This window comes from Xylaria bambusicola (assembly GCF_022495145.1).
Source record: "Xylaria bambusicola strain CBS 139988 unplaced genomic scaffold F5B22scaffold_30, whole genome shotgun sequence".
In the NCBI taxonomy this organism is placed as follows: Eukaryota; Fungi; Ascomycota; class Sordariomycetes; order Xylariales; family Xylariaceae; genus Xylaria; species Xylaria bambusicola.
In genome coordinates, this window is record NW_025953583.1 from 485,178 (window position 1) to 507,046 (window position 21,869).

Here is a 21,869-nt window from a genome sequence, read left to right on the forward strand (position 1 = left end):
ATTCTTTGTGGTCTGTCTTTTGCCATCTTCTGCTTTGCTCTAGAGGGAAAAGGAAAAGTCACTGTGAAACTCAACTAGAATGAGTGCTTGATATCAACGAACAAAACATGTTAGAAGTATAAAACTAAGTTACCAAAATTGACTAGAAAATTTAAAACGAAATTGCTGCTAGCAATAAACCATTGATCCATTGACATGAGATGCGCACATGAACCATGAGCTCTTGTGAGGTTTGATGAGGTGCTGCTTCAACGCATTGTTCGGTACTTACATGTACTTACATGTACTCAGCCGATGGCAGGTACCCAAAAGGAATATTCTACAGGTACCGTTTACCTGGTTTGGATTCGCTCTCACTCGTGTTGCAGAGGTTCTTCTACATGTGGGTACCTGGCCCCAGGTACCTCTTTATAGGCTGAGAGGACCAAAAAGAGGCACGTGATCCGGCTTTGACGCACGGTGCACCTTCTTCCGTTACTCGGCAATGGGCGTGCCTTAACTCAGGTCCATTCAAAGCTTCCTTCTAGGTATCCATTCATCCCTCCACATCCTTCAATCTCTCTATATATATACCTCAGCCCATCTCTCCTTGCCATCGACGACCGTAGCGCCACCATCTTGTGGCCTTCGACCAGCTCCCGCGACCTAAAGAAGCAGCTGCTGTAGGCCTACGCCAGCTTTCGTGTACTCGAACTTTGCCTCAGCGGGTTGGTGGTTGGTCCGCCAAGCTACACAAACCGAGCTCTTCATCCGCGTTGCTTCTCGCCGCCCACCCCCAGGATCCCTCTCGCACGGCAATTGACTATCTTTCTATAATCAGTAGTGTTTGGCGGGAATAGAAAGAGTTGCTACATTTGGTGGGAAATACAAGTCATTAGGGGTTTAATGAGGAAGATGCATTGAGCTTTTCCAGAAATCTACAGTCGCTTGCTCGCATTGGGTGGCAGGTTTTAGCATTTGCGACAGCGCATCGCAAGAGTCATCGAATCTCAGTGCTTCATATCTGTTCTGGTGAAGACATTGCATGGTTGGCATCCTGCCTCCTACCTCCTGTGACATCTTTCGATTCTAAACAGTTCAGCACAAGTTTCCTTTCCACCAAGGGGCGACGTGGTCGTAAGCCGCACAACGAGGCCAGCGCTCTAAACTAATAATCTCTTTTACTCTTGACTTGCGTGCTCGCAATAATACAACCATGTCTTCCTACTCTGAGTCTGAGGCTGTTGCTAAGGACTTCCGCGAGGCTCTGGAGGATATACAGACTATTGGACGTCCTGAGATATCTAACCTTACAATTATTGCGCGCGAGAACATCGAACACGCGCTCGCCATCTCTGGCGCACTAGTCGACCACATCAAAAAGGTAGGTTGCAAGGATTTCTTTGCGATACTCGTGACTATGATGAGTCCGCTAAAGTCGAGATGTCATTGTTGAATTCAAGATTAGCCCTCTGACTGACACGGTTCCGTAGGCCGCGCCACACAAGAAGCTCCCTCCGCTCTATGTACTCGATTCAATAGCAAAAAATGTCGGTACTCCCTACACGCTGTTCTTCAGTCGAAAGCTGTACCAAACCTATATGGACGCATATGCGATGGTCGATATGGCTACTCGGAGAAAGTTAGAAGAGATGCTTAAGACATGGAAGGAACCGGTTCCTGGTTCTATTGATACCAGGCCTGTCTTCGCTCCTGATGTTGTTCGTCCTATCGAAAATGCGCTCATTAAGGTTAGGACAACGGCGCTGCAACAAGATCAGGAGAGGATGAGGAGTCAACAGCAGCTTTACGGTCGGGGTAGGCCGGCGCAAGGAGTGCCTTATCGGGAGACAGCTACTCCGCCAGGTGTTCGCCCCCCTTCTCAAACTCATCCATACCATGCTCAACAACCTCCGATGCAACATGGTAACGGGCTTTACAGTCAACCGGCCCAGCCGCCAGCGGTCAGCTACCCATCACAACCCGTAAGTCTCATTCAAACCTGCCTCGACATAGATTCATCGATTAACATAGTCTCCAGTCTAGTTTAATTTCTACGTCGAGGTCTACACCACAACCTCCTTCTAGTGCATTCCCGCCTCCTCATCTGGGAGGCTATGGCTTGACGCAACGTGGAATAAGCATAGATGCATTAAATGATGATATTAAGAGACTAACCAAGGCCTTCCAGGCCCAGCTCGCCCAAAGTCCCCATGATCTTATTATACAGACTAAGCTGAAGGCGTTGGTGGACTTGCAAACTATTTTACAGACACAGAATCTGCCGCAGGAGCAGTTAGTGCTTGTTAAGAATCAAATTGCTGATCTCGCTGTGAACATAAGGGCACCTCCAGCCCAAACCTCTACACCTGTATCACTACCAAATCCCGTAGCAGTAGTTCCTCCGCCGGCGCCGGCGGCGGTACCCAAGGTATCCCTAGATTCCTTGTTTGGTTCGGGTGCTCTAGCTGCCATAATGGCTCGGAATTCTGCCACACCACAAGTCCCTACACCCCAACCACCACCCGCTGCACCTGTCCCTATCCGATCACCGCCTCCTCAGAGGGTTGAGTCTCAGAAAGTTGCATCTGCACCGGCTGATCCTATGGCACTTATGAATATGTTGAGACAGGCGGGCATGCTTCCACCAGCTACACCTGCAACTAGTACAACCCCGGTGCCAAGCACGACCCCTTCAGCGACTCTACCGTTCCCCTTACCTCTTCCACAAATGGTCAAAAACACTCAAATTCCCTTACCTGGAACAATCGAAAGTCTTACAAGTGACATATTGCTAAAAGCATCGTCTCTAAAGCAGTATGTGTCACTTCATAAATATATCACCAGTAACAAAACTGATCGCACAGTAGATTTCGCCCACAATTGCTCCCACTCCTTTTTGAAGCTCAAGGCCCCCAATGCACGCAGTGCGGGCGACGGTTCCCGACGACGGAGGAAGGCAAAAAGAGGAAAACGGCGCACATGGATTGGCATTTCCGTGTAAATCAGCGAAGCAACGAGACTGAGAAACGGGGGTTACACCGTAGTTGGCTCGTCGATGAAATGGTAAGGATCTCGATCGACAAGGTTCACTTTAATCGAAGGCTCTTCTGACAGTGACAGGATTGGATAAACACGCGCGAGACAATTGATAAGGACCACGTCGTCCAAACCGGCGATACAGATCCGACCTCGGGCAGCGCAGTTGCAAAGGCTCCCAAAACGCAATACATCCCAGTCCCCGATGATCCCGTGCTTGCAGCCAGTGTCTGTCCAATCTGCCAGGACAAATTTGAGACTAGGTGGCTGGATGATGCACAGGAATTTGTATGGGCCGATGCAATCAAGGTTGGCGATCGCGTTTACCATGCTAGCTGTCATCAGGAGGCATTCAAAGACGGCGGCGGGCCGCCGCCCCTGTATAGCGCGCCGATGCATGCTCGTAGTACACCCGAGCCAGTACTAGGAAAACGCAAAGCTGAGGTAAGTTACTAAGTTGATGCGCATTGGCTCCTTGCGTGCATTATGACATATGACTAACAGATAACAAGCAGGATGAACTTGTCTCTCTACGGGGCAAGCTGAAGGCGGAAGCCGTATGACCACTTGGCACTCACCATAATAAGCGAACTGTGATCGGGAACGGCGTAGGACCGTGTTCCTAAGCTCCGGAATACATAGGATGGCACGTTGTTCTGGTGCCACGTCATGGGAGTCGGGCAACTAGTCGACCAATCGATTCACGGCGATGAGAAGTCGGGGCATTTGCATCATCTGGCGTTAGAGCATTCCTGTGCCTTTAGAGAAAGGATATAAACCTCCATTGGATCGGTGCTGCGGGCAAGGGATAGGAAAGAGCGTTTGAGGTTCAAGATCACCGCGTCGGGAGAAAATTCCCGAGGAGAACCATACTATCTCCGCAAGCAGCAGAGTACATTTGGTGGACTCGATTAACAAATAAAATTTAATGAAACATAGCGACATAGCTTGTTGATTGTCTAAGAAGGCCTGACGTTCAGGTTACTGCATACCACAATGTCCTTTTCGTCCAGCCGCGTTGTGCTAATATCCCTACTATCTAACCTAGACTAACATGGGCCATGCCAGCCGGCCCTCTGATGTGGCCTGCTAGTGTAGCTCGATGCACAGCTCTACGCACAGATGTTCACAACACTCTACCTACGATACAGAAGTCGGTCAAGAGCACAATCAATTACGACTACATGTCTATGGGAATGGGTTCGTAGGCAAAAATGCATCGCATGCAGCACACTAGTTTGGATATAATCGTAGCTAAGTAGGTATCTCGCAATACCGGCTCGGATTCAAATGATATACAACAACATTACCCGTCTCAGTCACTTGATAACAAGGAAAAAAAGGCTAAAAAGGCTGTGGGCAATAGTACAGTAATCTTGGCCTTGCGATGGAACCTTGCTCAAGCCGCGTTGTCAGCCCGTGCTTTTGCAGCGGAAACTAATTACCAACCTTACCTACGTAGTAATTAGTGTGTAACTTACCCTGGGTAAGTTACCCAGGTACCTACATCAACGTAGAAATACGTAAGCAAGCGGCTGTTGGCAACCTAAACTCCCCTAAGCTATAATTGACATGTATTATGAAGCTGGGATTAGTGGGCTGGAGCCGAAGATCATATACTGCTTGGAGGAGTTCACGGCCCTTACACTAACTAACTACCTGTGCTGTGTAAGGTGCAGATATGGATATGTATGTGTAGGCATGGGGATTAGGATTTTTCTTGATTTTGGGGATGGCGCTTTTATGGTTCGGGCTCCGGTGTTGAAACATGTGGCCTTGAATTTGATAATCGCGGCGGTGTTGGAAACAGGGTTGGCGTCTGGGCTAATTAGCTCCTGGGAGATACGATGTGGAACTCGAGAGGAAGCTGGAACTTGCGGAGGCGAATTACGAGTTGTGAGAATATCTTGTTGGGAGAGTTGCACTGGTCGACATTTGTCATCGTGATCTGTATGTTATGTGCGTGCGGGAAGTAACCCTTTACTGCCAGTGCGTGATGATCTTTCTGGGTAGAACCATGTTGAGCTGGATTGATTCTTTCCTAGATTGTCTGTGACTGTCGATATAGTAGGAGTGTTTGTGGTTAGAGCTGTGATGTGATTATTAGGATGAGATAATGGTAGAAAGGATGGGAATCTTCGGAAGGCCATGTAGGGGAAGGGGGGAATATGAGGGGGGGAAACTTAGACCATGGTATTGGTGGCTCAAAGTGTTTGAATAGAAGAGCTTGCCAAGTTTCATATAAGGTAGCCAAGGGCTAAAGGCTTCGTATCTTCTCGATTTGTTACTGTTGCACAAAGGAAGAAATTGTTAGTTACCAGCCAGCCTACTTAGCTACCTACCTGGTAGTTTTGATATGCATACTATAAATGGTGTTTGGTTTTTACCATATACTCAAAGCAGCTGCTAGATGTGGTTATTTACATACTGTCGAAAAGTATTGGGATTAGGGAGGCAGTACTATTTCAACTAAAGGCTTCTTGCTGCCAATGCAACTGACAATACTACAGCCGCGCCTAGAGACAGCAAATTGCATTGCGCTGCTAGTTGCCGCTGAGAATGGACATATAGGTAGTCAACGACTGCTTTTTAATTCGGGTGTTCGCTATAGAACTCTTTCTATATAGCTGTGCCTTTCGTCAGATAAATCGTCACTTCATTCAGTCCTCTAGGCCTAATCCAGATTACACTGTTCTAGTCTCTTAGCCTTTTGTGAGTGCTATCATAGGTGGAGAGACCGGCCTGAGCGCATCATATATTATATATTTGAGTGAGGTGCTGTTATGAGTTAATGGTTTCGAGAGAACTTCAACTCTCCGTGGCGCTCACTAGGCATATGCAAGATAGCTTCATGAAAAGAGATGGTCGATATATAGCGGGTTGCGAACCCCTTTGAGAGCTTAGAGGGTTAGATATCAATGGTTATTAACCCCTATACTGATCCTTCTGCCTACGTACTCTATGCTATCGTGGTCCCCAGGACATACACCAAATCGCCACATCTACCTTGAACCTGTTCTACCCTCCTCGCCCGCCGCCAGCGTACACATACCTCAATGCCCCTTTGAGCGGCTAGGAAATCTCTATGGGTCACTTCACCAAATCTACTGCAGGCCATGAGATCATTCCATATAATGTTACTTGGTCTCCCTGCGACTCTTCTCGGTATAGACCGCGACGACACGACCGCAGATTATCCAGTAGACGAGTATACGAAGCTCATATGCCTAGCCTAGGACAGCCAATAAATACTTAATGGAGCTGGAGCTGTATGAATAGATGCGTGTTACTCCTGTGAGCCCAAAGGGGACGTGTGTGGAGGGCATCAACCATCCTGATTTACCAGGCTCATACTTCATTATATGAGGGGATATCAGGGAATTGGTGATCGGGGTCTCGGCCGCGCCCACCTCCCCTGTCGAAGTCCGTCCTATTGATGCATTTTGGCCGCCAAAATTCGGCTAAGTCTTGTATCGAAGTTCTCGTATTGTTCACGGCGTATATGCCTCCTTGAGGAAACCCAGGTGCGTATACAACGGGCCATGTTGGGATCGCACAGAGCTGCTGTTTGGTTGTATCATATTAGCCGACTAGACAATTCACAAATTAGGGGATTAGCTCACGTCTACGGAACACTGAGCCTCACACTGGGTCCAGTTATCCCATCCGATCCAAGCTAGAAGTGAACTCATAAGTTTTTGTTTGTCTTCGATCTCCTTTTGAATCCGAGACAGATCGATATCGTCGCTTTCGCCGAGGAGCTGTGTCGTGTATTTCTCGCTCCACTTGAGCAGATCCCATTCAAAAGAGCATAGTCGATTCAAAACGACATTAATTGAATGATATAATAACATCTCGGATTTAGACAGCCCACTTGGGTTCACCTTGGATGTGTAAGCTGACGAACATCGAGAGACGGTGAGTGCCTCAACCTCGGCGGCGCTACGCCCTATGGCGGCAAAAGGGTATTCTAAATAGGCGTAGAGGATGGCATGGGACAATTCATGGATTCTCGTGACAATGAACGAGGCTGGTTGAGGGCTGCTGATTGTCTTTGCAATATCTAACAGGCGAGTTTTATGTTGGGCAACAATGGACTCAGCTAGCACGGCCCATTCTATGCCGGAACACTTTGAGCCGCCTATGTTCTCACGTATTCTCGATTTGACTGCTTTGACATCGCGACTGGATATTCCCACAAGACGGTGACCTCGCCGAAGGCCCCAGCCATTCTGGAATGTCTGGTTTCCGATGATGCGGCCATGGTGTAAACTACTAAGACTCGCGAGTTCGGGGTCATAGAACGACACCATGGTACAAAGATCCGGCTTCACACGTCCAAAGGCCGGGCCGCCCTGACCGTAGTTGCCGTAGTGCCACGTAGCACTTCGCAACCACTCGAACGAGCCCTGTTCGCCGAATGCGTTTCCGAAACCGAGAGGGGGCTGCCGATTGGGGTCGTTCGGTAAAGACTTGTCCACTGCGCGCTCACGATTGCCCGGCAGTGTGAGATTACTTGCGAAGAGGTGCTCAACGCCGGATCGTGGCCAATTGCAAAGGAGTATCTCAAAACCAGCGTTCATCCTGACGACTCCGTCAATCCCCAGATCATCTACTAACGCACATAGGTCCAAAGCTCTTTGATCTTCGTCATATATGTGGTTATATACGGGAACAGAAGGCACCTCGCCCCCGAGAATGGCCATCTGGGAATCCAAGGTGCCCGTCTCGGTCAGAGTAGCGGATTGTCCATCAAAGTAGATAACGCGTAGAGGACGCGTTGGGGCAAGCGTGTGAATAACAGAGCTCGCGGTTGCGCCGAAAATACCCAATGACATCTCTCTGGTGACGTTAGTACAGGAAGGGCGCGAGGTGGGCGATTGAAAACACGTACGCGTCGAAAGCGAAGAACGGAAGTTTGTCAGGTAGGCCTGGGCCATGTTTGCCGTGGAAGAGTTGCGTATGAGGAGGCACAGTGCCTACGACAATGGAATGTCCATTCGGGGCATATGAGTTGGGCCATTGTTTTAATAGGCCGTGTAGGGAATCAAATACAAATGGTGCGGCGTCATGGTAGCTAGTGGGTGTGATGTTTGTAGGAGGCGATAAAGATTCGGGACCCGGCGCGAAGAGAAACGAGGGCAACACGGAGTCAAATCTAATTAGAGCGACGACGACAAAGATCACGATAATGAAAAGTGCAATCCATGTCGGGTGGAAGAGGGTTGCGCTGGAGATGCGCTGCTTGCGGGTCGAAGTCAAGGGTGGAGGCGCCATCGTCAATGAAGCAAGTGGGCATACCTACATACACTACCGAACACTAGAGGGGGATACTGACATGGGGAATCAGGAGGTTTTACTAGGTACTTACTTACTTACTTACGTAGAGATGCCTACCTACCTACTATTACAGGTCATAAGGATGGTAATTGTTAGCGTGACGCTATTTTCTAAGAGAGTACCTAAGGGAGGTAAGAATACCGTTGTTCATAAGGCTGTTAATCTCGAAGCCATTTTACTACTCCAAAAACCCCTACGTACGAAGTATATTTATATAAATATCCAGCCAATATAAAATTCAACGTTACACTAATAATTACCATCCTTATAACCTATAGTAGACTAGCATTTCCTCTCACTATAAGATTAATAAGTACTTAAGTACCGTACATGCATCTATGTACATGTAGATAGCCTTAGCGAACTACCTAGCGGTGCCGGGGTTGACACGACAGGGTGGTAGGTAGGTACATGATGAGGCTCCTTACTTCCACCATACATCCCATCCCATCCCATCCCATCATGGGATGTATTTCGCAACTTGCGTGGTACTCTAGTTAATGGTAAGACGAAGATTCTGCCATCATTCAGCCAAAGCATCAGTTGAACTGACACGTCGCCGGCATTCATGAAACCTGACTTGTTACTCACCTCCAACCCCCCCAGAGCTATGCCATTACAACCATTCATTTCCAGACCATTTACAGTCCGATGCTCTAGCTTAACACTAGTCATACGATTCGCAATCTACTAACTAGTCTGCCTATGAAGGCTGCTACCATCGATATCATATATGTGTCCATTTTTATCTGGCAACCCGCATTAGTATACAAAGACGTGACTCTCTGTCCAACGTACCTAGTGCTTTTGAATTCAGATTGAACTCAGGGACTAGTCTCTCGTTGCGGTTGGACTCTACTGACGAGAAGCCTGAAGCAAGACTCTGATACATGACAAGAATGTCTTCCATGTGCTCATCCACAGCGTTTCCCCTTCGTAACTCTTTCCAAAGCCCTCGGATACAGCCGCGAATGAGATGATACGCAATTTTCTTCGGGGCGTCTTTGATTTCGGGAGGGAAATGATCTGTTTGCGGATGAACTCCCTCATATCCGAGAAACGAGGTGGGAGAAACTGTTTCTACTGATAGAAGCAAGTGGTACTGACCAGGCCCTTTAGACTCATGGATCTCTATATCAACTTCAACCTGGGAATTGCCGGTCGATAGTATATCAGTAATCTCGGTATGGAGCGTAGTCCTGAAGCCATAGCGAACGTCTAGAGGCACGTGAGCAGTGGCCCGAAGTTTCGTTATTTTACCCCGACTTGGGAGAACAAAACTAGAGAGTGTTCGACGTGGCTAAGAAGGAGTGCTGCGCCAAATTCAATAACAGCTCATTCCACCGCTTTTCTCGAGGGCTGATTGCCTTTTTTCGGGCCCTGGGATTTTTCAAAGATGCCCTAGACACTCTCCGTCAGGCCAACTCAATATTCAGTTTTGTCTGAGGCTTGCTGAAGGCTGTGATTCAAGTAAGGGGTAAGTACGACACTATTACACCAATCTAACAACGCCAATCTGCCACACTTACGTCATCGGGATTTGACGAATTATATCTACCCGGTGTATCATATGTTTGCTCCATGCTATGCCCCCGCAATTTGACTCCGCGGTTCGCTCGAATTAATCCGTCCTTTCTTTTTCACCCCAGGTTGTAAGAGAAGTATCGTCAATTCCAGTCATCGTTACCGAGGGTATAGAGAAGCTTCAGGATTACTTTCCTATCTACAGTCACTATCAGAAATGCCTAGATGTTAAGATAAAGAACGTCTGCCCCTTGAGAGTTCATCTTGTGGACATATACGTGGAGTATCTTACCTTCTGCATTCACTTAAGGAAGGTGACCACGTCAAGCATCACGAGTGCTTCATCAAGTCATATATGTCGAAAAGCTCACTGGGTAATTCTCAGCGATCACGGTGAAAAACGTTGGTAAGGCAGATAATCCATTTAGTCTCTGCCTAAAGGCCATTCGCACCAAAACGAATCTCTTCCACCAACTGACTTCTACTATGACCTATCTTGAAATTGGGGGTATTTTCTCCTCCGCTTCTATTCTATTGGAAACTACTAACCAACGGGAAAGCGCTACACGAGAAACTGGATGTTGTAATTAACGCTCTCTCTGTTTCCTCTGGCTTTACCTCCCCCATTAGGACCATATCTCAGGCGTCCACTATCATGGCATCAGGTCACCGTGTTGTGCCAGGTCTGCTATCTCGCCACTTTGTGGGGAGACATAATGAGCTGAAGTGGCTTCAAGAAAAGCTTGAAGTAGCCGAAGAGGTGGTTGGCGGTTGTGTGGGTATCTATGGCACGACAGGACTCGGCAAAACACAGTTGGTGAGTTCACAGTATTCCTTAGCTTCACAAGCTGCTCAGACATACCTGCCAACCCATTATGCTAATATTCCACCACGAGATGCTCGCGTACGAGAGGTCGCATGCGCATATTTACTATAACCAGTTCTTTCTCAATGCTGGTTCTATGACCAAGCTATCTGCCTCATGTTATGAGGTGCTAGAAGAACTAGACCTAGCAGCAGATGCCAGTCCGGATGATCATGCAACGATAAAGACATTTTTTCGGTCACTGATGAAGATGAGCAATTGGCTTTTATTGATTGATAATGTCGGCCAGGAAGAAGTTGACACGATACGACAACTTCTCCCTATTGAAATTTATGGGCATGTTATCATTAGTTCCCAGCAACGATTAGTGATTGAAAATTTGGTACAGTCGGCTCATGACTCGCTGGAAATAAAGAAACTCGATCCCGATGAGGCCATCCAAATTTTTATCGCAAGCGGATACGAGCCACTCAAAAGTAGTAAGGAGTTAGCCACCGAGATTGTCAAAGAGGTCGGTCTGCTACCTCATGCTATCGAACAGGTGGCATCATATATCAAAGTCAACAACCTTGATTTGCAGACATTTCTCAATAGATATCGTCGAACTCCGAACCAGGTGAGATAAAATGACACATGCTTTGACCTTCTTTACCTCCTTATTCTAACAAATACAGGTCTTGGAGTGGAATGATGGCTACACTCACCATCGTCAACCAGTTGCTAAGCATTTCAGCATGATCTTGCAAACACTGGAAGAGTCACACTCTGATGCTCTTGAGGTCTTGAAGTTCTACTCTTTGTTAGAGCCTGAAGCAATTCCACTATTTGACGTTTGGGGCCGGACAACCGAAGAGGCAGGGTTCGACGCAAATGTCGGAGCCAAATCAGTTCAGCAACGGGGTAAATTCAAGACTTGCGCTTGTTGGCCATTTGACTCTTGCTTTGCACCACGGCAAAACAATGAAGCTACCGTCAAGATTGGTCGCTTGGAGGAAGTTTTTCGAAATGAAACCGCGCGCGAAGCTGCTATTGGCAAACTTTGGGACCTAAATCTGGTGCGCCGGGTCGACAACAACCCTAAACTTCTCTGGATGCACGATCTTACCAAGCTCGCGGCACGAGCCTCAGTCTTAGCCGCAAACACCGACTTGTTGATTACACAGGGAATAAGTGTCATGTATCATATGTTCCCTCTTGAGGATACAACGGCTATTGATCGGGCATGGGTTGAATTATGTCTACCTCAATGTGGAGCTCTTATCAAACAAGCGAAAGCTAGGGCTATTCCCGTTACCCAGTACGTAGGTTTACTAGCACTCAGTGGCCAAGCCAACGTATCCCACGGTGCTGTAGTGACTGGTATGTCACAGCTTGAAGAAGCAAAGCCGATATATGTCGAACGTCTTGGTTCAGAAAACACCAGGACTATATTATTGATACAAAAACTTGCCCAAGCGAATAAATTTGCTGGGAACATGAAGAGGGCAGAAGAGCTTTACCGACAAGCACTGATACTACGAGAAAAGATATCTGGCAGAGAGGCTTCAGAGACACTAGAAGTAATGAATGATCTAGCGTCATTGATTGAACGTGCCGGAAGGTTGAAGGAAGCAGAGTTGATTTTCGAGTCGTTATATAAGCGGCATAAGGCTAGAGGGCAGAATTCTCCCACCACTATGGCTGCTGCTCATAACCTTGGCCTCTGCTATCACAACCAGGGTCGCTTGAATGAAGCCGAGCGTATGTACCAAATCGCTCTGGGTCAGTCGGAAATCCCGTTTGGTATTGAAGACGTGGGTAGCCTGAAGACTCTCAGTAATCTCGCTGCGACTGTCGACCACCAGGGCAGACTGGACGAGGCACAATCCCTCTACGAGAAAGCTTTGCCTTCATTTATCAAAGTTCTCGGGTTTGATCACTTCCTCACTATACGTCTCCGAGGAAACATGGCCGGTCTTCGTCGACAACAAGGCGCGTTCAAACAAGCCGAAGACATGATCAAAGGGTGTCTGGAAGTGGTAACCAAACTATATGGGCCTGATAATTTCGAAACTATAACCGTATTATATGATCTGGGAGAAGTTTTACACGCGAAAGGGGATTTCCTAGCTGCAAATCAAGCCTATGAGAAGGCAATAGGTCTATGTGTGGGGGACCTAGAAAACCATCCAGTAGTCTTCCGGTTCTTGGACGCTGCTGGCCTTCTGAAAAGGGAGATGGGCCACCTGAAGGCGGCCGAAGACATGTCACGCAAGGGCTACGACCGCTTCCAGCAAATGCTAGGATGGGATGACCCTTATACTCTGGTTGCCGCAAATGACTACGCTGAGCTTCTTCATGCACAGGGGAAATACGATGAGGCTAGAGATATGTATGCAAAATGTCTAGTATCTCTGGAGAGGCTCGTCGGCAAGTGTCATCCACACTACCTCATGGTAACAAACAATCTCGGTAGAATATGCTTGGCGACGGGAACGAATGACCCCTTGGTCTATTTTGACGAAGCCTATCAAGGATTCAAAAGTCTAGTCGGCCCGGACCACTTCTGCACTTTAACCATTGCCCTCAACCAAGCTCGGTGTTGGGCTGTACGTGGAGATTTTGAACATGCACACGAATCAATCGAAACTGTACAGAAAAAACTTCAATTTTCTATTGGTGATAGGTGTCCCCTAACATTGGCGTGCGAACTTATCCAAGGATTGGTTGCCGCCACCAGAGGCGAGCCAGGGTCTTTGGTATTGGCCAAGGAATACTTGACGAATGCAGTCGAAAGGGCGCAGCAATTCGGTGCAGACTACTTCCTCGGGCTGTGCCTCCTCGTTTTGATCCTGAAACAGTTAGAAGTCGATGAGGATACTATCCGGCGATACTCAACTCTGCTAGATCCTTCTTCAACTGCCATCCAAGGTCTTTCACCTTGGTTTTTACCAGGCCATGGAACCGTGTCGGTATCTGATCTTCTTAGCATGGACCCTAAGGAATTTCACTGGACTAATTATATTCCCTTGGCCATTGGAGAGAATGTGAGGCTAAGATGGGGCCGCAAGTGTTGTTGGCGAGAAGCAGACAAGACCCAGATCATTGGATAAGATCACAGCTCAGCTTTACTTTTGAGCAGGTCTCAATCTGCAGTCAAATTTGGCTTATTCTACAATTATTAGTTCACTTCCAATTGTCAGTCATTTGTCAATATATTTGCTACATTGTATACGACTAAATTAGTATGGCAACTCTACCTAAACTTGGTTAGCTTATATGTGGCATATATGACCCCTGATTAATAGATTTTTGTTCGTGATGATTGTAAGAGAAACAAGGTTAAAAAGTGCTAAAGTTAACTAAGTCGCTCTCTCTAGACTTTTTCCGCATGACTACTTTTGGTGCAAATTGTTATTATATGTGTCTTTTACAAGAGAGGCATTGTAAAGCTTGGCTTGCTAGTTATCTAAGTCTTTTTCTTTTATTTTTATTAGCAGGTACAAGCGGGTAGGTCAATATTTAAATATCAGAAGGTTACGAGGGATCGTCAGGGCAGGATGTAGTTTTGGCGATGGAGAACTGACCTGCGATATATTTGAATTGGGAAAGTAGATGGCAGTAATGAACAGTCAGAGTTGACGACATTAGAGGCATGTTTAATAACCGTGAAAAACCAGATGCGATCAATCACTTGACACAAACACTGTGGCCGGAGATGAAAGGCGATGGTGGTAATAGTTTAAGCTAATCACACATTTTCTCCATGCACTTTATTCTGGCGTGGGCAAGGGGAGTCCCGCACTCTTGATGAGGTTAACTACCTGAGTAAATGTTGTAGAGCAGCAGAGGCAAGACATTTAAGTGAGTGTAGATTATTATTATTATATACCTGCTGTGCCGCCTGTACGGCGCGGTCCTTCTACCTATATAGCTATAAGTAAAACTGTACAATAGCCGGATAAAAACCCTATACAACCTCTAGCTACTACCTTGCTACTTTTTAGCCCTATATAAGCTAGTATATATTGTTTAGCTATATAGTAGGAAAAGGGAAGGTAAAAAAGTTTGGATTTTTTTACTTTTTTTATATTCCTTAGTTATTTAAAAAGGAAAGGAAGGCCTTCTCCCTTTCCTTAAGGACTTTTAAGGGAGCCCTTTTAGCCTTCCTATTTGGGTTTTTTTTACTTTATATTCCCCTTTTTTTACTTTCCCTAATTCCTTTAGCTTTATTATATATAATTATTCTTTTAATACTTAATAGCTACTTTATAATTGCTTTTATCTTTATTAAGTTTTCCATTATTATTTATAGGTTTTTATTAATTTATAATTATATTTTAATTAGCTTTTTAATTAAAGTTTTCCTTTTATTTTTTAATAATTTATATTATAGAATTATATATTATAAAGTTTTTTTATTTTTTATATATTTATAAAAAGGGGTTAAAAATTTTAAAACCTTCCTTTTATATAAAAAGGCTTTAAGTTTTATTTTTCCGGTTTATATTTATATTATTAAAGTTGCTTTATATTTTAAAAATTTATAAAACTTTTATAATATTCTTTTTTTATTAAATTCCTATTTTATTATTATAAAGTACTTATATTTTATTTTAATATAGCTTTATTTTTTTTTTTTACGTTTTAATTAAAATATTATTTAGTTTTTTTTCCTTTATTTATTTATTTTATTAATAATATAGGTTTATAATTAAATTATTTTATAATTAATTCTTTATATTAATTATAGGTTTCCTTTTAATTTACCTTTTAATTTACTATTTTTAAAATGTTTATATAAATTAATTAATTTTTATTATAACTTTTATTAATACTTTATAATATATTAAATTTTTTAATTAACTTTTATTTATTATTATTTTATTATTTAAATATAAATTAATAAAGAATATATTTAATTTTATTTTAAATTAATATATTAATATAGCTTTAAAGGCCTTTATAATATATTTAATATAAATATTTTAAATACTTTTAAAGAAGTTAATTATACCTTTTAATTTATCTCCTTTAAGTTATTTATATTATATAATTACTTTATATATTAAAATGCTTTATATTATTATAAAATAAATTTATTTAACTTTTATTATATTATTATTTTATATTAAATTTTATAGTTTAATTATTATATATATTTAAATATTTAACTTTTTTTTAAATTTAATTAAGTATTATTTTTATTTAAAGTTTTTATTTAACTATACCTTTAGGAACTTTATATTATTTATTAATTATATTATTATTTATTTAAATTTAACTTTTTATTTAAATACCTTTTAACTTTTAAAAAAATATATAAGTTTACTTTTTTAAGGGGTAAATTTTATCCTATATTTTAATATTTAAGTTTTATATATTTATTATATTATTTTTAAAACTTTATAATTTTATTTTATTTAAAGGTTAATTATAAAAAGGTTTATATTATTTATAAACCCTATTATAACTATTTTTTAATATATTATAAAGTTATTATATAACATTAATATATATAAGAAAAATAATAAGGGTAAAAAGGAAGAGCTTTAAAGAACCTTTACTTTAAAAGGGATTAATTAAAAAATAATACTATTAAAATAAAATTATATTAATCTTTTAAAGATAAATAAATAAACCTATAATACTATTTATAATAGGTAGCCCTTTTATTAAAGGATATAAATTATCCTTCTTTTATTAATTATATTAAAAGCTTTAATAATATTTAATTAAAGAAAGGATATAATACCTTTATAATTAAAGGTTATTTTAATTACTTTTAATATTAATTTAATTATTATATTTATTAACCTACCCTTCCTATTTTTTATTTAACCGTTTAATAATAGTTCTTCCTTTTTAACTACTTTTATTATTTTATAATTTAACTTTTTTTTTAAAACCTTTTTTAATATATTAATAAATATAATTAAGCATTAACCTTTTAAGGTTTTTTTAATTCTTATTATATTATAATATTTTAAGGCCCCTGGAGTATATATACTTTATATATATTACGTACCCTTCCTATATATACTTTAAAGGAGATTCTTCCCTTCTTTAAGCTTTAGTTTTATTAAATACCTACTATAAAACTAAAGAAACTTATAACATTATACTTAACCTTTAAGATTTAACCTACTTATAATAATTCTAAAGCTTCCCTTTAAGGTTACCTATAATATTATTAATTATAATATACTTATATATAAATAGATAATTAAAGCTAATGCTCTTTTAAGAAATTTAAATTAAGGAAAGTTTTTAATAATAATTTAAGGATAAAGCTAATATAATTTATTTCCGGAAAAACGATAAACTTAAAATTAACTATTAAAACCTCCTAATAACCCTAATCTAATAAATAAAGCTAATACTTAATTATTATAATAAATAAATGCTTAACTCCTAATTAAAATTATAAAGTTAAAGAAATAACTTTTTAAAGAAAAGAAGGTTGTTTAAAGTTTAAAGGTAACCTATACCCCTTTTAAATTATATTTAAATAAAAGAGGAAAGAATTTAAAAACATTAAGTTTAAATAAATTAAAGCATTACTTTAACCTTAATAATTTATAAACCCTTAATAATTAATAACATTATTAAAACTAAAGAAAGAATAATCCTAATAATAATAACCCTTTATTATTTAGCTTTAATATAAAGTATAATTAAAATAATTATATATATTAATTATATTTAAATTATATATATTATTATAAATGCTATTTCTTTAAGGAAGTTAATTTAAGTTAACTTTTTAAGTTTAATTATAATCCCTTTAATATAAAGTTTATTTATTTAAAATAGTTAAAATAAATAAAAGAATTAAAAATTATATTCTATAGGGCTAATTATAAATTTAAAACTAATACCGTTAAAATTCTTTATATATATAATAAAATAAATAAGAATTATAAAAATATATATTAAATTATAAAAAAAAGGTTTAAATATATAAAAAGGAAATAAATAAAGTTTAATTAGGATATATTTTTAAATTAAATTAAAACTTTATTATATTAATTATCCTTTTTATAAGTAAATATTAATATATAATTTAAAAGAGCTATATAATATATTAATTAGGATTTAAAACTTTTCGATTAATATTTAATTAATATTAAAAGTTAGAACTTAAAATAAAATAAGGGTAAAAGAGCTTTATTATATTATTAAAAACTAAGTGAACCCTTATAAAAGGAATTAATGAATTTTTATAACCCCTTATTAAAGATTAAAACTAAGATAATTAATATAATATAATAATATTAAAAATTAATAAATAAAAATTAATAGGCTAACTATAAAAGAAAAAAGCTTAAATTAAAGAATATTTAAACTAATAATAAACTACCTATAAATATAAGTTAAAGCTAAGGTAATAGCTAAACTATTAATAATAATAATTATAAAAATAAATATAAAGGATATAATAATAATAGCTATAATAATAGTTTAAGTTATAGCTATATTAATAGTTATAAAGGTAATAATAATAATAATAATTATTAAAGTAATAATAATAGTTATAACTATTAAGGAAATAATAATAATAATTATTATTAATATCCTTAAGGTTTTAATTATTAGGAAAACTATTAACCTAATAACTTTATTTTAAAAAGTTAACCTTTTTTTAAAGCTCCTTCGAATTATTTATAAAGTAATAATAGAAATGGACCAAATTAAAGAAATTATAAAGGAGTAATTTATTTTAATTATAGTTAATTAAGCTACATTACCTTAAACTATACTTAACCTAAATAAAACCGGAACCCTAATTATATAAATTATATAATATAAAAATAAACTATTTAAAAAGTTTAAATAAATAAAAAGTAAAATAAAGCTAAAGATAAATAATAGTTATTATATTATTTTTATATTTCCCTTTTATTAAAATGCTATAATCTTTTAAAATATAATAAATAGTTAAGAAATAAATTAAAGGCTTAATATCTTTTAAACTAATAAAAAGCATTAAATTAAATCTACCCCCTTATATACCTATTATATATTATTTTTATACCCTTTATATACTTTATATACTTAGTTTAAAGAAACCTCCTTTATAAATTTACATTAATTTAGATTTTTATATTAAATGTAATTATATTAACCTTACTTTTATACTTTATTATAAGTTGGAAAAGGCTCCTTTTTAAACCCCTTTATTATAATATATTATAGGTAATAGTTTTCCATTATATAGGGCCTATTAGGTTATTTGTAAATTAATTAACAATTGTAGTATTATTTATAAGTTTAAGTGTATATATAACGCATCTCCCACTTGACCTGGCCACCCCCTTAGCCCATACAAATAACGTCGGTGCGCTAATCACGTGATAATTCAATAACTCTACGAATATTAGTCGTATAAAATAATAAAATATACCATTAGATTCGTAATAAAGAGAGCTATTTAACGGTACCCTTTAATAACTTCTACGACTTATATTCGCAGAGTTATTAAGCTATACGCTAAAGTAAGCGCTAAAGTAAACCCTGCTTAGCGCCCCTTTAGCGTATTGCTTAATATTTCGCTTAATAAATTTTATAAAAAATAGTAAAAAATACCTCTGGATTCCCCTTTAACTAACGGATCTAACGGTGCTAATTACCAAATCGTACGATCAATATTCGTAAAGTTATTAAAGATTGAAATAATAGGGTTTTATATAGGTTATTGGGGTGGCCAGGTCAATTGGGTGGCCAGGTCAAGTGGGAGATGCGTTATAGCTATTAATTATAATTATTACTTATAAGGCAGCCCTATTTTATTATCCTAAATTACCTTAAAGAATTAAGGAATTATATTAAATTTAAGTATAAATTATTAATTCTTTAAATTTAAAGCTTATTACTTTAAAATATTTATCCTATATTAATTTATAAAAGTTTATAAAAATGAACTATATTATTAAGTAATTATCCAATTATTAAAATTAGTTTTATTAAAAGAATTAAAATTATATATATTTTATATAAAATTTAATAATATTTTATAAAAGTTTTATAACTTTATTAATTTCTTTAATATAAATAAAGCTAATATATTTTTTTATTTAAAAAGAGGTAATTTAACTATTAAACTTAAAAAAATGCTATAATTTTTTATTATTTTATATATCCTTTAATATAAAATAAATTTAAAAAGCTATAAAAGTAGTTAAATAAAATATTAAAGGTTAAAAAATTAAAAAATTAATTAGTTTAATTAAAATACCTATCCTTTTTATTTTTAAAAAAAATAAAAGTTTACATTTATATATAAATTATAAGGGATTTAACTATATTTTATATAAAAATTGCTATACTTTACCCTTTATTTCGGAACTATTAAATAGAATTTTTTAAATAAAGATATTTATAAAAGTTAACTTAAAGGATATTTATTACTATATTTATATTTAAAAGGGAAATAAATAAAAAATAACCTTTTATATTTATTATAGCTATTATAAATTTTTAATTATACTTATAGGTTTATTAAATACTTTTATTACCTTTTAAAACTATATATAAAAGGCATTTAATAATATTTTAAATATTTTTTATATTATTTATTTAAATAATATCCTTATATTTTTTATAAATAGGAAATTATATATAAAATATATTTAAACTATTATTAAAAGATTATAAAAAGTAAACCTTTATATTAAGCCCTTTAAGTATTAATTTTATTAAAAAAAGATTAAATTTTTAAATTATATTATTTTTAATTAAAATATTAAAATAAATCTTTTAAGGATTAATATAATTAATTAATAGCTTATTTTAAATTCCTATAAAGAATTATAATAATTTTTAAGGTTTTATAACTTTTATTACTATTTTATAAATAAGCTTTTTTAAATTATATTACTATTAATATATTATTTAAAAAAAGGTATATTTAGAATAAAAAAGGGTTAAATTTTATTAAATATAACTATAATAAAAATATTTAAAAATCTTTAAGCTATATTTAAAGAGGCTATTTTTTTTATATATTTTAGCTTTAAAAAGCAAATATTATTTGTGACGGAGCGGCGCGGCGCTTTCACCAGCGGCGCAGCGCTTTCGCCAGTGGCGCAGCGTTTTTGCCAGTGGCGCTGCGCTCCGAGGATTAGCCGGAACGCCTATATAGTTAGAATTTTCCACGCACTTTATTGCGGGATTAATAATAAAACAACGCTTTCAACTTGACTTCAGAAACGCTGCCTGGAAACGCCGGTTCAATTCCGTTAACTATAAATATCCATCAGATTATTAAAAACTAATTCTTTTAAAATAATACTTATAGGTAACCTATTTTAATAAAATAATTAAAGTATATTTAAACTAATTATATTCTATTCCTATAAGTTTTTTAAATAGGAAATATAATATAATATTCCTAATTAAAAAATGCTTATAATAATAAATTGCTTTAAGTATTAATAGTATTACCTTTAAAGAAGCTATTTATTAATTAAAATATTAATTAATTATAATAATCTTTAAATATTTATAAAAACTTTAAAGTTAAATAAAAGGTAAGCCTATTAATATATATATTTAATTCCTTTTAACTTTATTATTAAATATAAGGTAGGTAAGAAAAATAGAGCTAATTTACTTTTATACCGCTTTAATTTTATAGTTATTTTACTTATTAATATAAATATCCTTTCTATATTAAAAAGGAAGATTATTATAATATAATAATTTAAAGTTTTTAATTTATACTTTAAAGTATTAATTAATAAGCTATATATTATATATATATTTATTAAATAAATTATTTTTATATAAGTAATTATATATAATATATTTCTTACTTAACTTAGCTACCCAATTAACTTAACTATATTTTTAACCTTTATATATATATGAAAAAAATCCCTTATTTTTCTATTAATAATTATAGAAACCCTTTATAAAAAAAGCAACCTATAGCTTATATTTTAAATTATTAAACGAAACTTAAAATTATCCGTTTAATGTATTATTACTATTTATAATGTTTCTTATATAATATTTATCCTTTAAATAAAAGGTTTTAAACTAATAAGTAAAATATTACTTTTAAAAGCCTGATTAATTTTAAACGAAGAAAAATTAATTATATAATATATTTTTAATTTTATAGCAAAATTATTTCTACCTTTATATAGTTATATAAAAGATATAACTAATTAATTAA

The 21,869-nt window shown here is 37.1% G+C and overlaps 3 protein-coding genes across 3 annotated transcripts; 2 read left to right on the top strand and 1 right to left on the bottom strand.

Moving 5' to 3' along the window:
- The first annotated feature begins 515 nt into the window (after window positions 1–515).
- Window positions 516–4,010, top strand: F5B22DRAFT_612736 (uncharacterized protein). Its single transcript, XM_047975361.1, has 6 exons — window positions 516–1,363; window positions 1,473–1,964; window positions 2,021–2,796; window positions 2,850–3,045; window positions 3,103–3,462; window positions 3,534–4,010. The coding sequence occupies exons 1-6, from the start codon at window positions 1,196–1,198 to the stop codon at window positions 3,579–3,581; spliced, it is 2,040 nt and encodes a 679-aa protein (XP_047829511.1). The 5' UTR covers window positions 516–1,195; the 3' UTR covers window positions 3,582–4,010.
- A 1,856-nt stretch (window positions 4,011–5,866) lies between these two features.
- On the bottom strand, window positions 5,867–8,431 carry F5B22DRAFT_612738 (uncharacterized protein). The gene is made up of 3 exons (XM_047975362.1): window positions 7,913–8,431; window positions 6,642–7,860; window positions 5,867–6,582 (listed from the first exon to the last, which is right to left on the bottom strand). The coding sequence occupies exons 1-3, from the start codon at window positions 8,293–8,295 to the stop codon at window positions 6,367–6,369; spliced, it is 1,818 nt and encodes a 605-aa protein (XP_047829512.1). The 5' UTR covers window positions 8,296–8,431; the 3' UTR covers window positions 5,867–6,366.
- Window positions 8,432–9,916: 1,485 nt separating this feature from the next.
- Window positions 9,917–14,012, top strand: F5B22DRAFT_280682 (uncharacterized protein). The gene is made up of 4 exons (XM_047970283.1): window positions 9,917–10,390; window positions 10,443–10,699; window positions 10,779–11,324; window positions 11,383–14,012. The coding sequence occupies exons 1-4, from the start codon at window positions 10,369–10,371 to the stop codon at window positions 13,798–13,800; spliced, it is 3,243 nt and encodes a 1,080-aa protein (XP_047829513.1). The 5' UTR covers window positions 9,917–10,368; the 3' UTR covers window positions 13,801–14,012.
- The last annotated feature ends 7,857 nt before the right edge of the window (window positions 14,013–21,869 follow it).